The following is a 16770-nucleotide window of genomic DNA, read 5'->3' as shown; positions in this document are numbered from 1 at the left end:
TTAAACCAGAAATTTATTTTTTTAATAAAATTTTACCAATCTGTTACTAAATTTAGGAATAAGATTAATATGGGATTTAGAATCATAAAAGTATATTTACTCAAATAAATAATTAACAATTGGTTCTATAAAAAATGATTATGAACAAATAAATGAATTTTTAATTTAAATTTTAAAAACTATGAACTAATTCTTTCTTTTTATTTTGAAAAAATGAAAATCCCTTTTAAGTAAAAATATATAATAAATATTTTTCTTTTTAATAACAGATAAATCTATAAAAGATATAAATGAATGGTTTATGATATTTTTAAAAAATCATTTCAATTATTGAGATTTATAAAATTGATGGATGATATATTCATTATAAATGATTCTAAGAAATCTAGGGAAGTAAAATATAAACGTTTTGACTATCAAATAACTTTTGATATTTGGTAAATTATTACTTCATTTGCTGATTCATACCTTTAGTTATAAGGATACTATCCTTTTTAATTTTAAATATAATTACATATTTAAAATCTTAGTAATAGTCCTTTACGATAGATGCTTGTTTGGGATGTAAATTAATTATTTAATGGTTTTAATTATGGTCCTTAAAAAATCTTATTTATCAAAAATAATATCAGTAATTAATTATCAAATTTCTATATAATTATTAAATTTGATTCAGTTTAAATTTTTTGAACAGTATAATTATTAGTTAGTTCTAATAGACTAATTAATTAATTATAAAAGTAGCATGATTTAAATAATATAAATAAATTAGATTTGAATATTTTTTCATTATAACTCTATTCATTTTATAAAAATAAAAATCATTTCTTTCACAGCAAAAATATATTTTCAAAATTTCAATTTAAGATAAAAAAAATCAGTAGATTTGTTTAAAAAATTATCACATATTTTATTTGTTTTAGCAACCAGTAAATTATTTGATGATAATCTCTTTACTGAAGAGATATTGATTTGAATCATATCATTATTTTATTAAATATCGCTAAAAAATAAAAGACTTACATCTATCTCTTTTATTTATTTTATATTTCAATAGTTATTTAATATTTATTCTAATTTTTTTATCTTACAAGTTTTAATCACATTTTTCCAAAAAAACTGACTTTTGGCCATAGCAAAAATATTTTCTTTAAAATATTATATGAAGTAGAACTCATTTGTGAGGAAATGAGGATTAGCGGATGAAATTAATAATATTTGTATGGAAATCATACTTTAAATAAGGAATATAAAAGCCAATATAAAATTAAAATTTAATTCACAAAAAATAAAAAATGATGAAAATAAAATTAATTGAATTAAATTTACTTCATATTGTTTTATTTTTTTATATATACATTAATACATAATTATTCTCTAAGAGAGTATCTATATTTACTATTTATAGATACTTTTTAGTTTATTCTAAGGATTTATTTAGTTTATAGCCAAATATCATCCAGCTTATTAGAAAGACAAAGACTGTTATAAATGTCTAGGAATATATTAGAATACTTTAAATTAATAATATCTAGTCAAAGTATTCATTATTTTAGGTTATTATGAATTAATTTAAACTTATAATAGTACTATCTAATAATTCTGTATATCTTATGTAATCAGAAACATTAAAATTCGATAAGAAATATCTAATTTTAGATTATCTTTAAGTAGTACTAGGTAATGTGTACAAGTAATATAAATCAGGAAATATTGCTAAAGCTTTTTAATATGCTATTTAAATACCTTGAGAAAGAAATCCTTGATAGCTATTTGAACAAATTGAATTGTTAAATAGAGTAGAATTGTTATTAAATTAAGGATATTTTTAAAACGTTTCACACAAATTTTATTCAAAAGCAGCAAAAAAGAAGTCATCATATAAATCTTAATTGAACCTTTTTAGATTAATTCATTTTTTTAAAATTAATTTTCTTATTTATTTATTTATATATATATTTATACCTTTTATTCTAATATTAAGAGTTAACTACCCATTAAATATTTTCCATCTTCTCTTGCTATTATAAATTTAAGCTATTAACATAATCAAAGTATATATTTGGAGGCATCGGTAATAAAGACGGATTGACTATCATAACTAATATGCTTATATTTATAGCTAGGTTATCTAATAAATAAGACCTTAATTCATAGACTTTCACTTATAAATTACAAAAAAAAAAACTTTAATTTTTACTTTTACAAAATGTAATAAAGAATATTATTTATAAAATTTAAAAAATAAAAATTAGGGATGGATGTAATGAAATTATATTTAGTTGCTTTAATATTTTATTTAATCGTTTTTTAAATCAAATTCTAAGAGAAAATTTAAAAATTATAATTTTTTAAAATATTAATAGCAAAGTGAGTTATTTAAATATAAATATAATTGGAGACATTCATGTTGCTTTAATATTTTATTTAATCGTTTTTTAAATCCAATACTAAGAGAAAATTTAAAAATTATAATTTTTTAAAATATTAATAGCAAAGTGAGTTATTTAAATATAAATATAATTTAGAGACATTCATGACTGCAAAAATTCTAAAGATTAAAAATTTAATGAAACCTTACATTTTAAATAGCAATCAATTAATTTTCAGTACATCACTTTTAGTTATTTCAAAAAATTTAATTGCGAACTAAAAATAATTTTACTCATGGTTTGGAGATCTAAAGTAGCATTCGTTAAGTAACCTTAGATGATTTGCTTATTAATTATTGGTAAACAAATTATAAGTAAATAGATAGCTATGAAAATGATATTTATTTTAAGATTATATTTGGGTAAGAGAGTGATTTTGCTAAGTCTATTTTTTTTTATGTGCTCATTTTCAACTTAAGTTTTTTATATTAAAGATATTTTTTTCACCATTTTGATATTCTATTTGACAGTCTAAGTAATTTAGCATTTGTAATTTTGATAAGAAATTTCAATCTGTTTTATCTGCTAATCAATTTTCTAAACTGAAAAAGTAGAAATAAGCTTTAAAATATTATCTCTTTGCTTTTAAATGCTATTATAAAGGGGAATTATTATTACTACGCAAAATGCATTTATTACAATAATCACAATCATTTAAATAGACAATTCATCTTCGATCTATTATTGCTAATTTTATTAGTATTTAAGCATTTAGTTTTAAACATTTTAAAGTAAATTAATTTCTTAGAGCTAGTTAGCTATTAGGTAATATATGGATCTACCGTTACCTTAATTATTCACTATGCGAAATATGCTTTAAAACTATAAAATCATTCCATGCTGCAGAGTAGTTAAATATTAGGTATACATTGGTAAAGATGGTATTGAAGAGGTGTTACTTAACAAACTAGTGTTATAATATTGAGCAATTTTCATGTTTATTTAATTTTACTATAGCAATTAAAAGACTTTTCTATCTGAGTTAGCTCTGTCCATATACCCAGCCATTTAAATTAAAGACTTATAAACTTGGTTCAAATTATTTTGTGATTCTTATTAGAATTGCTATTTTTACAAGTTACTGCTGAATTGTAAATCTTGGCAATACTAAACAAGATAAATTGTGTTTTGATATTTAAGTAGCTAACTTAACTTAGAGATATATGTTATAGGCCAAACAAATACTTAGTAGTCTAAATGGGAATCCTAAATTTTTTACTTAAGTATTATATATTATATCCAAGTCATTAAAATAATTGTAACAGAGCACAAAATGCCTATAAAATAGATAACTTTTATTGATTTTAGAGTAGATTAATCACTCATTTATTTTAAAATTTATTTTTTTGAAGATAAATAAGCTGACTATTACGAATTTGTAGATTCTTAATCATGTTATAATTTTTAATTATATTTTTTATGTTCTTCTAAAATTGAAACATTTTTTTGAGGAAAAGTTAAAGATTCATTGAATCTTTCAGATTCTTTTTCATAAATTTAAGTGGGTATATCATAATTCTTTATTGTAAAATCCTATCTACTAGTAGGAAAGCTATAGTAGTTAAGTTCTTAATCTTAGATGCTAATTTAATTTTTGCTATAATTAATGATGCTATTTTGGAAAAGTTTTAAAGCACTGCTAAAAGACTAAGGTTAATAATTTTAAGTTTAAAATTTAGGTTTTTGATCTTAGTTAACATTTTTATTAAATACATTTTCTTCGTTGGTTTCTATAAAACTCTAAATACTTTGATTCTTTATTTAAGAATAGGAGCTTATCGAATTATTAAATTAAGTAGCATTATTTATGAAAGTGTTCTTTAAAGGCATTTATGTTTAAGCTGTGATTTAAGCTTAATTTTATTTCATTTCTAATCTACTTTGAGGATAAAGATTATTTGCTATGCTTGGTGATTAATTAGATAATATAAATTCATTTTATTAAATTTTATTGCAACTATTTTCAGTTAGATTTTAATTTGTTTTGTCTTAAAAAATACTTTCTAGTAATTGATTATTAATATTTTCATTTTTATCTTTTGTACTCTGGCACTCGTTTTGATTTTATTCTGAGTATAGTTTATTATTACGATCATTAAGTAATATGTTTTCATTCTTTTCATAAAGCGATGTATCATTTTTTAAAGATTTTTCAGAAATTTATTAAGCTGTAACTATTTTAGGTTGATAAATCTAACTTGAAACATTTGTTGCTTTTAAAGAAGAAAATTATTTATTCAAATAAGTTTTTTAATTTGTTACAACAATTTCAAGGTTTTAAATTATTTTTTTTAATTCAGAAGCGTCAGTGAAAAAAAGCTCGTAAATTTGTTACATTTAGGGGTTTTTAAGCTTATTAAACAATGCACATGCTTAATCATCTGGATTAATTTAATTAATTTTTTCTATTTAGATATAACTGATATTTTTAATATCTCTATAAGCTATTTTGTGGAAGCTAAACTCAATTTAAAAGAACATGTAAGAATTTAATTAACTTTTTTAATAACTAAACGTTGTGCTTTTTTAAAAAAATTCTTTTCTTTTCTAGTTCTTAGTCGATCCTTGATATTAGCTTATATTGAAAAAAGCTTAGTTTGTTTAGATTACAATACATTTTATTTTAGTATTTTTATTTTTTTTGTTCTTTTTATTATATTTTTCGTTTAATACTTATCTCATTTTTTCATTTAAATTTTAAAAAATTATTTATTTTTCTATTGATTATTTTTGTGATTCCTCATTTATTGTTTAGGTAGCTTCAACTAAAAACGGTAATACTTTCTTGATGTTTATTTATTAAAGCAACTAACAATCAGGAAAAAAAATATTGTGCACATTTTTTGTTAAACCTATACACTCAAGGCTATTTTCATTAAAAAGAATGTATTCCTTTTAATTATTAAAACATTAAATTTTAGCTGTGAGTCCAAATTGTTAATCCTCTTAAAAGGAATTAGTTCTTACATCAATTCTTACTGGTTTTATGAGTATTTAATTTAATTAAATAAAAATGATTTAAGAATTCATCCTACATTATTTAAATTTTAAATTTCTCTTGGTTTCAACAAAATTATAATCAATTTTTTTACTTTTAAATTCTTATCTTTCTGTCAAAAAGGTTAATTAATCTTAATTAAAAGAAAGATCTTCTAGTAAATACCTCTCTATATACTCACAATGATTTTATTAGAATACTTTCGGTATTAATTTTTGAATATTGTTGCCTATTATCTCTTGATTATTATTCAAATTAAAAATATCTTTGAAATTTGATGACACATTTTTAATAACTAAATTCATAGGATCAATGTACTATGCGAAAACAACACAATTTTAATTATCAAATCTATTCAAATTAATAGAAATACTTTATGTATCACTACTTACATTTCGATTTTTCTTCTTCAGTTGCTCATTTTATTGTTCCCTATTTATCCTCTTGAGGTTTATTTCTGATGAAGAAAATGCCAAGCATTCTAAATAAAGATAAATCAGATTTAAAAGGTGAGCATTTTTATCATTTATTTAATATAATGAAGTTAAATATTTTTTTATTTGTTTTTTGTTTTTAAGCATATTTCCTATTTTAATAACTAGCTCTTTTGCGTGAACCTCTTTTTTTTTCATAATTTCTAATATTTCTAGCTTTTCGTTTAAAGTTTATACAAGCAAATTTTCTGTCTTCTCAATATTGTCTTCAAAGGTAATCATTTCTAAATAAGAATGGTCAAATGGGTTTTAAGTACCTAACATTTTTCTAATTGTTGCCCTTCTTTTTAAGAAAATATGGTAAACAGAATAAAATTATTAAGCTTCTTTTAATGACAAATGACTTTCTTTAAAAACTTGCAATTATTAAAGCAAATACATTCTATATGATTCAGAAATCTCCACAAAAAAGACAAATAAATGTATTAAATCATTTAAATAATATTTTTTCTGGAATCTCTTCAGCTCTATTGCCTTTTAAAACTGTTCTCTGAGAATATCTTAAATATTTTTCTTAATTAATTTTTGTCTATTTTAAGCAAATAAAAATTCTGAAAAAATACATTGTAAAAAATTAATTTTACTCAGAATTAGAAAGAAGTCCTGCATTTAGTCTAAAATTATTTTGTGTCATTCGCTCAAAGGATTAATTAAATTAATCACCTTAATTAAATCCATCATTTAAATTTACTTTTGCATTAACAATTAAATTAAGTTACATCATCTCAAATTATTCTTTCTTTTTTTGACTATCATAATTGATTATAAGAAATAATCTAATTATTTAATCAAAATTATTAAATTGTTTTGATTTCTGTTATAATATCATCAATAATTCGTCATAAAGTTTTCCATAACTATTTATCATCAATAACTAAGTTATTTTAAAACTAAGTGGTAAGAGACACATTAAAACAAAGCAAATCAACTTATCAGGCACCTTAAAAGTGACTGCAATCTATAATGTAATAGTTGAACAAAGTATACTTAAATGGCCAAATAAATTTATAAATTAAGCTATCTGATTATGATATGGCGAAAAAATCAACTAAATAATAAGACTTAACAAAAAATGAATGAATGTTATCAATATCTAGCATTTTGAAATCTATGATTTTAAAATAAAAAGAGAGATCTGAATAACTGAAGCAAATATAAACTAAATCCTGGAATATGGTCTTGCTAAATAGTCTATAGATTGTATTGCATAATTATAATCAAGGTCTGAAATAACAGTATCTAATTTTGTAATATTAATTAAAATATTCATTTAAACATGTTTTAATAGGTTATTATAAAAATAATTAATAAAGAGAGCAAAAATATACTTAGGATGATAGATAAAAGTACCAATAGATAAGCCATATAACTTACTTCTGCAGCATATAAGCCTAGAATGATTGAGGGAACGAATATTAAATATTAGTAAATTGTGATAAAGAACGAAAATGCAAGATTAACGAAATTTTATTATTCATTATGATCCTCCTTTACCTGATAAATTTTACTTAAATTTATTAAATTCTATGTTGAATGGCTTATTTAAAATGATTTCATCAAAGAGTATATTAAATATCCTAAAAGAAAAAACAGTACCATAACATTTACCAAAGTTAAAGCATAAATGGCCTGAATTAAAAAATAGTTGTTTGATGTAAATCCAAAGACTTAGTATTAATTAAAGTAGTAAAGATGGCTATCTGAATTGATTATCTAAGACATTTGCTTTTGTACTGATAAAAAAAGTATTTGAATTTATTTCAAAAGTATCAATGGTGTGAAACATAAGTTGTTTCTAGGATAGCAATGGATTAACCTGTAAATATCTTGAGCATAAAATTATTTTAAATAAACTGCTAACTTTTTAGATTTTCTTTTTTAGGTTTCCATTGTTTATTTAGGTAATTCTTTTCTTTTAAGTTTATTCGTTTATTTATTGATTTATTTAATTTTCTTCTAATTTATATTATTTCATGAAAATATATAATACTACTATTAAATAAATAAACAAAGTATTTAAAATATTAATTTTCAGGACAATTCAATGATTTTGCGATTGTATTTTCCCCTATCTTTTGCTTCAATAAATAGAACAAATATCTTTTTTAAAAGGTAAAAAAAGATAAATCTGAATTTTTAACTAAAAATTTCATTTATGGAATATTTTATTTTTAGTAAAAGCTTTACTAAAATCTCAAAAATAAATTGTTTTATCCATCAAATATTTGAGTCCTTTGTTTAAAATACAAGTTAGAAATGTATATATCTTATCTTCAGATGGTGTTAACATTCTAATTTATTTAACATTTAGCAACTATTTCATAAATTTCAATAATATGAGAAAGTTAAGCGTAAAAGCACAAAATAAATTAAAAGATCTTTGATTTAATTAAAATTTTTACTTTTTGGTGGTGGAGAACGGATAAAAATAAATTGAATTTAGTTTTTCGTTAATCATAGTAACTCATCATATCATTGATCTTATTTTCAATAAAAATTGCATAAATAACTACAGTTTTTAAGTAATCAACTCAGGAAGTATCAATTAAAGAAATAATTTAAATTTATAGTAATACTCTTTATGTATCGATTCTTAATACACTGATATCAGAAGTAATTAATTGTTTTGATGTCTTGTCCAATAGTTTTACTTTTACCTAATTATAATTATCCTTATTGTAGATAGATATTACCCTAAAATATCTTTATATAATAGACTTCCATACCATGAACTCAGTAGATTTTTTCTTAATACCTTTTAAATTTTAGACGTATTCATAAATATAATAATAATAAATTTAAAGATATTTTAGGTTAAATTATCTTATTAACAAACATTATATAATAATAGAAATTTACATTCAAATATTTAATATTTATTCAATTTTTTTTTTTTTTTCACCACTTACTTATCACTAGAAATTTATTTCAAAAACAACTAATCTTTTTGATTTAAGACACTTGCTTTTTACTTTCAGTTGTTATTATTATTAATTGATTTTGTTTTAACTTTTATTATGAATTAGAATAAATTACTAAAAAAAATTAATAAAATTTTAAATGAAAAATTAAATTTTAAAGTAATAAATAAAAAAATAATGAAAAAGAATAAATAAAATAAAATGTAAATAAAAAAAAATTTATATTGTTTTAAATTCATTTTTATAACTAAAAATATTAATCCAAAACGAATAAACTGTTTTTACTCAATAATAATTGTCAACTTTTAGAGATTAGTGCAATTTGCTAAAGCTGAACCTAACCTTAATGTGCCTTCATCACCAATTTAATTATCACTTTATATATATTAAAGAAAAATTATATAATTAATTAGTTAGTTAAAAGGTAAAAAGGAAAGTAAAAATATGAGTTAATTAAAAATGAATTAATCCATAATAGAAGTAAAAATTGAAATTAAAATAAATTAATAAGCAAAAAAAAATATACCAAGTAAAAAGTTTATAAATAAATTAAAAGAGTTAACAATATTCTTTTAAAATAAATTTTATGTAAAAATTATCACAATCAAACAAATAAACTAATTATACCTAAGAATAAGTGTAAAATTTGAGAGATTAGTATAATTTTCTAAACCAAAGACTAAGCCTGATACACCAATTACACCAATTTAGTTGCCCCTTTTTAAATATTAAAGGAAAAATAATTCATTAATTAGTTAGTTAGTTAGAAGGAAAAAATGAAGAAAGAATATGAATTAATTAATAAAAAAAGCAAAAATTGATAATAAAAAATGATTTAAATTAAGAGAGAATGAAAGAATTAAAAACTCAAGTCCAAAAAAAAGAAAAAGAAATCAAATACAAAACTAATAAACTAATTAAAAGAGCTTTATTGTTTTAAATTTTTATGTCATAATTCAAAACAAATAATTTGTATTTACTCAAGATTAAGTGTTAAATTTGAGAGATTAATGTATTTTGTTAAAGCTAAACCTAAGCCTGATGCACCCTCATCGCCAATATAATTGTAACTTTTTAAGCATTCAAGAAAAAATATTAGATCATTAGTTAGTTAGAAAGATAATAAATAATTTAAAAAAGAGTTAGTCATATTGTTTTAAATTCATTTTTATATTAAAAAACATCCTAATCAAAAACAAATAAACTATTTTTACTCAAGATTAAGTGTCAAATTTGAGAGATTAGTGCAATTTGCTAAACCTGAACCTAATCTTGATGCACCAACTGCATCAATTTCATTGCAACTATTTAAGGAGAAGAAAAAATATAAAATTATAAGAAATGAATTAAGTAATAATAAAAGCAAAAGTTAAAAATAAAAATGAATTAAATTAGGAAATAAAAAAAAATAAGTGTAATAAAAATAAATAAAAAGCGAATAAACAAATTAAAATTTTTATTTTTTATCTTCATTTTAAATTAAAAAATACTGTTAACAAAAATAAACAAATAAACTGTTTTTACGATAGACTAAGTTTCAAATTTGAGAGATTAACGCAAATTGCTAAAGCAGAGCCTAAGCTTGATGCCCCACTTTAACCAATTTAATTGTATCTATTTATATATTATTGAAGAAAAAATATTAAAATAACTATTTAGTTAGAAGGAAATAATGAAGATATGAAATAATAAGAAATATTTAATAATAAAAGTAAAATTTTGAAAATAAAAAAATGAGTTAAATTTAGAAGATAGAAAGAAAAAAAAACACACAGGTACAATTAAAAAAACAAAAAGAAAAATAAATTAAATAAAAAGCTAATAGATAAATTAAAAGAGTTATTTTATTCAAAATGAATTTTTTTAAAAAAAAGTCATAATCCAAAACAAATAAGTTATTTTTACCCAAGATCAAGTATCAAATTTGAGAGGTTAGTGCATTTTGCTAATGCATAGCCTAAGCCTGAAACACCTTCGTTGTTAATTTAATTGTAACTTTTATATTATTAAAGAAAAAAAATTTAGTTAGTTAGAAGGAAAAAATGAAGAAAAAATATGAAATGGATTCATTAATAATAAAAACAAAAGTTCAAAATAAAGAGATGAGTTAAATTAATAAAGATAGAAAGGAAGAAGAAACACTAATACTATAAAAAATAAAAAGAAAATTAAATCAAATAAAAATCTACTAAACAAGTTAAAAGCGTTGTTTTGTTTTAAATTCATTTTTATAACTAAAGATATCGCAATTCGAAAAAATAACTGCTTTTACTTAAGTCTAAGTGTCAAATTTAAGAGATTAGTGCAGTTTACTAATGCTGAGCCTAAGCCTGAATCACCTATTGAACCAATTTAATTTCCTCTTTTTAAATATTGAAGAAAAAAATATACAATTAATTAGTTAGCTAGAAGGAAAAAATGAAGAAATAATATGAAATAATAAGATTAATTTATTATAAATGCAAAAGTTTAAAATAAAAAAATGAGTTAAATTAACAAAGATATAAAAAAAATGCAAGAATAATAAAAAAGAAAGGAAAATAATATTAAAAAAATTGAAAATTAAAAGAATAAAAAATATTAAAAATATTTATAAATCAAATATACCCCAGAGTAATATGGACAACTTAATGAGAATAGAGTGAAGAGTTTAAAAACTTTTTTTATTAATAAAATAAGTTCAAACTATATTCATAAAATAAATTACAATTACGTCTTGTAATTTTTTGTAATATTTAATCTGTTATATCATTAATTTTTTTTTTCTTTAAAAATATTGAATAGCAATAAATGGAAATTTAATTAATTAATTATAAGTGGATAAAATAATAAATAAACTATATGAATTTATAAATGTGCTTTTAGGAAGAGCTAACACAAAAAAGGTTATTCTAACATTTATTATTTAATCTTAATATTTCTATTTAAAATGTATAGTTAAAAATATAGAAGGAACTAGTGATAGGTAGGTAGTCATATTTTAAAAAAAATATAGTAATTAATTAATTATTTTTCTTAAATTTTATAAAAATAATTTTATTTTCTAGATTTTAGGTTTTAAACCTCTATTTTCATAATATAAAATCAAAATATTACTGACTCTCCTCCTTGGTTAGGTATACTTTTTTTTACCAGTAATAGTATGAATATTTTTCTGTGAAGTACAATAATAAATTAATACAGAGAAAAGTCTTATCAGATCGATCTACGTTATCTAGCAATCATAATAGAAAAACCTTATTTAATTTTGAGGTCTTATTTTTTCTAGGCAGTCTTATTAACTTAAGATTCCATTTTTAAATTCAAAATAAAGAGTCTTGCTATAAAATATATTTTTTGACTAAAGGATTTACAGAGAAGGATAAAAAAAATTAAAATTTAAAATTGTGATTTATGATGAAAAGATTAAACTCCATATTGGATAAACAGAATATTAGGATTATTTACAACATAAAAATGAGTAGAGTAAACAGATGTACATAAAGAGGGACTTAGCTAGAGAATATTGGAATGATTTGATGCCAGCAGGATTTTAGTCAAGATATTTGCTATCGAAAACGTTGAAAAAAAATTTAATCTAAAAAGAATTCAGCTTATATGATGTCTAATCTTTGTTTTATGAATCTTTCTTTAAAATAGTATTGTTTAATAAATGAAAAAAAAAAAAAGTTGAAATTAGAAATCATTATATAAATTTTAATTACATTGATAAAAAGATAAAATAAAGTCTAGTCTTAATGCATGCATACATCGTTTACCTAGAGTAGCAATAAGATCTGTCCTCTTTGTAAAAGTATATCATAGTTTTATCTTTCAGATAAAATAATTGATATGCGAGGAGAATATATTGAGGTTAATTGATTTTTTTAAGTAGAGTTGTATAATAAATAAATGTAGAACGAACAATTTAATAGCATCAAACAATTTAAAGAAATAAATATTTTTTATTTTAATCTTAAAAATCATGTAAATTATTTATTTTTGCTAAAAGAAATTTTGATTGTCTATGTAAAAATCCATAATTAAATTTCTTCCTTTAATTAAAAAGGAAACAAAAACTAAGGAAAAATAAGTAGTAGTAAGTTATTATGAAATTATAAAAAATACATAATTAATTTTAAAAAGGAGACTGAAGATTCGAGTGAATTTAACAGTGATAATGAATAGAAATTAGATTCCTCTAATTATAAAAAAATAAAATTCATTTATTAAATGTCTTATTGATTATTTTTCTAATAGAAATAGAGTAGTGTTTATGAATTATAAAAAGATTTTTAGCAGTAATTCTCATTATTTTTGTATAGTAAGATGGAAATGGTAAAAAAATATTTTGTTCATACTGCTTATAATATCAAAAACATTAATAGTAATTATACTATGAAAAAAAATAGGAATTTTAAATATCATATCTAACTCATTTCAAAAAGGAAGTTTAAGATTTAAGGTCAAAGCAATTTAAGAACACACTCAAACCATCACACATAAACAATCTGTCAATTTTATATATACCATACAAAAATATTTAACAATACTCCCAATCTACTTATCAAACAAACCTTTATTTGTGGCACAATCAATATCTTAAATGTAAAATAAAAATACCTTTTGAAAATGTTGACCTATTGTTTCTGTATTCTCTTACTAAAATGTTGGATACATTAAACATTATATTAATACTATTATTGAAAGAGAAATTCAGATCTGTATTATTGAAGTAGAAAAGGATATTTTTTAGAAATCGTAAGGAGAAATGGAAAACCAATTAAAATCTCTAAATATATAAAACTAATAGAAAGAATAACATTCTATTAAGAATTGCTGTAAAATATTTAAATGATGCTATGAAATTAAAAAATAATTAATTTCTTTATATTGGAGAATATTAAAATAAAACTGCATAAGAAATTTACTAATTTACTTAAAAAATTACTGATTTTTTTCTTAATTCATATGTATTTCCCAAAATGATGATGAAGTTATTTCTTCAAATAAAAGGGTTGTAGCTCATAAACTGTAATGTTCACTGTGCTAACTAATTTGGGATTAAATGATTACTTGAAATTTTATGATACAATAATAAGTATTAATTAATTAGAATGTGTTTAAAATATATCCATTTTTTAATTAAAAAAGATTTAATGCTATAAGAATATTAGTGATTACTAATGAAGAGGAGAAATTTGAGCTTAAAAATTATCTTTAAATAAATTCAAATATTAATATAAGTCAAAATAACTTTATAACCACTCCTGGCTTTCTTATTTTCCTTCAATCTAAAGAATATTGTATTAATATGTAGGTAGGATTAAGTCTTTAAATTTGATAGACTAAGAAACAAGCAAATAACTTTGATCATAACTAATATAGATATATATAGTTTTATTATTTTTTAGTGGTATATGCAGATATTTTGAAAGAATTAAACTTTTTGATAAAAGATATATCAAGCAAAATTTATTAATCTATCTCAGTAAAAAGCAAACTATAATAAATGCATTTTAGGTTAAAAATTCTTAAAGGAATTATTAGTTTATAAATAAAATAACTTTCTTTAAAATTTGAATTAATTTGAAATATAAGAATGGAAACATGATTATTGAAGGTTTTAGGTGAATAAGTGAATATAAGGAAGTTTTTTTTAAATTCATTTTTTAGGTGAATGGGAATCACCCTTCATTCACCAATAAGTAATTCACCTAAAATTTTCATTCACTCATGTGAATGATTCACCAAAATTTTTGGAAAAAAAAAAAATATTCATATATTAAAATTAGTATGTTTATTTGATAAAATAAAATAAAACTAAATGGATTTTAAATTAATTTGAGATATTGTATTTATTTATTATAATAACTTAAATATATTCCTTTAATTACTGGACTAAAACAGAAAAATATACTAAATTAAAATTATTTTATTAAAATTTAAATACTTAAATTCCTAGAATTTTATTAACATATATATGACTACCCCATCTTTGATTCTTGCTATATTTTGAAGTAAATATTTTGAATAGAAATATTAAGATTTATTAATCTATATTGCACTAAGTTTTTTGTTTTTTCTCTTCCTAAAAGCAACTTAAAGATTGCTTATCAATATTTCTGAAAAAAAAGAATTAGCTTGTTAAAAAATTTAAAATTAATTAAACTTATAATTTATCAATATTTCTGTAAAAATAAATAAATGATATAATAGAAATAGCATTTTAACATTTTAGAAGAAGTAATAATACATTTTTTTATTAATATTCTTTAAATTTATTTTTATTAACAAAAAAAAGTTTTTAAACTCTTCGCTTTAATTGCATTAGATTCTAGATATTACTATGGGGTATATTTAATTTATTAATATTATTATTTAATTTTCAAGTTATTTATAATTTTATTTATTAATAGAAAGAAATTTTCATTAATATTCATATGTTTTTTATTTATTCAAATATTTTTTAATTATTTAAACTTAAATTTAACTCAATTTTTATTTTGATTATTAATTAATTATCCATTTTTATATATTTGATATTTTTTTCTCATCAATTTTTCCTTCTAATAAGCTAATTAACAACATTTTTTCTCTAATATTTAAAAGAAACAATTAAATTGTTGCAGAATATACATCAGAATTAGGCTCTGGTTTAGCAAAGTGCACTAATCTCTCAAATTTGACACTTAATCTTTAGTAAAAACAGTTTATTTGTCTTGGATTGAGATATTTTTTAACATAAAATGAATTTAAAACATCTAACTCCTTATTTTTTTTTATTTACTTTTTTGCTTTTTATTTGATTTATTTTTGTTTTTTAATACTGCTTATGTTTTTTTCTTTCTTTTTTTGTTAAGTTAATTCATTTTTAATTTTAATCTTTAGATTTTATTAATTATTAATACTTTTTATTTTTACTTAAATATTTAAAAGTAACAAATAAATTGGTGCAGTAGGTGCATCAAACTTAGGTTCTGGTTTAGCAAAGTGCAGTAATCTCTCAAATTTGACACTTTATCTTTAGTAAAAACAGTTTATTTATTTTGGATTGTGATATTTAAAATTAATTTAAAATAATTAAATAACTTTTTAAATATATTAATTTATTAGTTTTTTATTTCATTTATTCTTCTTTTTTTTTATTCAGCTTGTATTTTTTTTTTCTTTGGTAATTTAACTCATTTATTTTTTAATTTTCAGATTTTACTTTTATTAATTAATTCATTTCTTATATTTCAATTTTTTTTCTTTATTTTTCTTTCAAACCTACTAATAAATTATATATTTTACATAAATATTTAAAAGTAACAATTAAATTGGCGAAGAAGGTGCATCAATCTTAGGTTCTAGCTTAGCAAATTGCTCTAATCTCTCATATTTAACACTTAATCTTCAGTAAAAACAGTTCATTTGTTTTGGATTATTATATTTTTTAATAAAAAAATTGTATTTAAAACAATATAACTAAATCTTTTAATTTATTTATTTAAAAGCTTTTTATTTTATATTTTTCTTTTTTATTTTAATTGTGTTTTTTTTCCCTTTCTATGTTAATTTAATTTAAGCTTTTGATATTATTATTAATAAATTAATTCTTTTATTATAATTACATATTTTTTCTTCATTTTCTCCTTTTAACTAAAAAATTAATTATATATATATATTTTCATCAATATTTAAAAAGGTATAATTTTATTGGTGCAAAAGGTACATCATGCTTAGGTTCCGATTTAGCAAAGTGCACTAAACTCACAAATTTGATGCTTAATCTTTAGTAAAATAATTTATTTGTTTTGGATTTTGATATTTTTTTAACATAAAAATTAATTTAAAATAATATAAATAACTCTTAATTTATATTTTATTTAATTTATTTTTCTTTTCTCCTTGTATTTTATTCTATTTTTTTTAACTTAATTCATTTTTTAATTTAAATCTTT

General features: G+C 20.1%; 3 protein-coding genes across 3 annotated transcripts in view; all 3 read right to left on the bottom strand. All coding sequences in view use genetic code 6, as the record gives it.

The window, feature by feature from the left end:
• Positions 1 to 2961: 2961 nt before the first annotated feature.
• TTHERM_00256730 (transmembrane protein, putative) lies at positions 2962 to 6452 on the bottom strand (the record flags this gene model as incomplete). Its single annotated transcript, XM_001019128.3, has 3 exons — positions 5596 to 6452; positions 3072 to 4890; positions 2962 to 3024 (listed from the first exon to the last, which is right to left on the bottom strand). The coding sequence occupies exons 1-3, from the start codon at positions 6303 to 6305 to the stop codon at positions 2962 to 2964; spliced, it is 2592 nt and encodes an 863-aa protein (XP_001019128.3). The 5' UTR covers positions 6306 to 6452.
• Positions 6453 to 8836: 2384 nt separating this feature from the next.
• On the bottom strand, positions 8837 to 11597 carry TTHERM_000255731 (hypothetical protein; the record flags this gene model as incomplete). The annotated part of the gene is made up of 10 exons (XM_012798406.1): positions 8837 to 8933; positions 9131 to 9220; positions 9473 to 9562; positions 9826 to 9915; positions 10060 to 10149; positions 10370 to 10459; positions 10751 to 10840; positions 11118 to 11207; positions 11453 to 11502; positions 11559 to 11597. 10 exons carry the CDS (start codon positions 11595 to 11597, stop codon positions 8837 to 8839), a joined length of 816 nt encoding a protein of 271 aa, XP_012653860.1.
• Positions 11598 to 16748: 5151 nt separating this feature from the next.
• The window catches only part of TTHERM_000255723 (hypothetical protein), a gene marked incomplete at both ends in the record, with an annotated part of 246 nt that continues 224 nt past the window's right edge, over positions 16749 to 16770 (bottom strand). The window contains one exon of the mRNA XM_012798405.1: positions 16749 to 16770. This exon is cut by the window's right edge and continues 224 nt beyond it. Within this exon, the coding sequence (XP_012653859.1) occupies positions 16749 to 16770 (22 nt within the window).

Source organism: Tetrahymena thermophila, assembly GCF_000189635.1.
Source record: "Tetrahymena thermophila SB210 genomic scaffold scf_8254590, whole genome shotgun sequence".
Classification (NCBI taxonomy): domain Eukaryota; phylum Ciliophora; class Oligohymenophorea; order Hymenostomatida; family Tetrahymenidae; genus Tetrahymena; species Tetrahymena thermophila.
The sequence above is the reverse complement of the archived record's forward strand: the minus strand, read 5'-3'. Positions and strand labels throughout refer to the sequence as shown.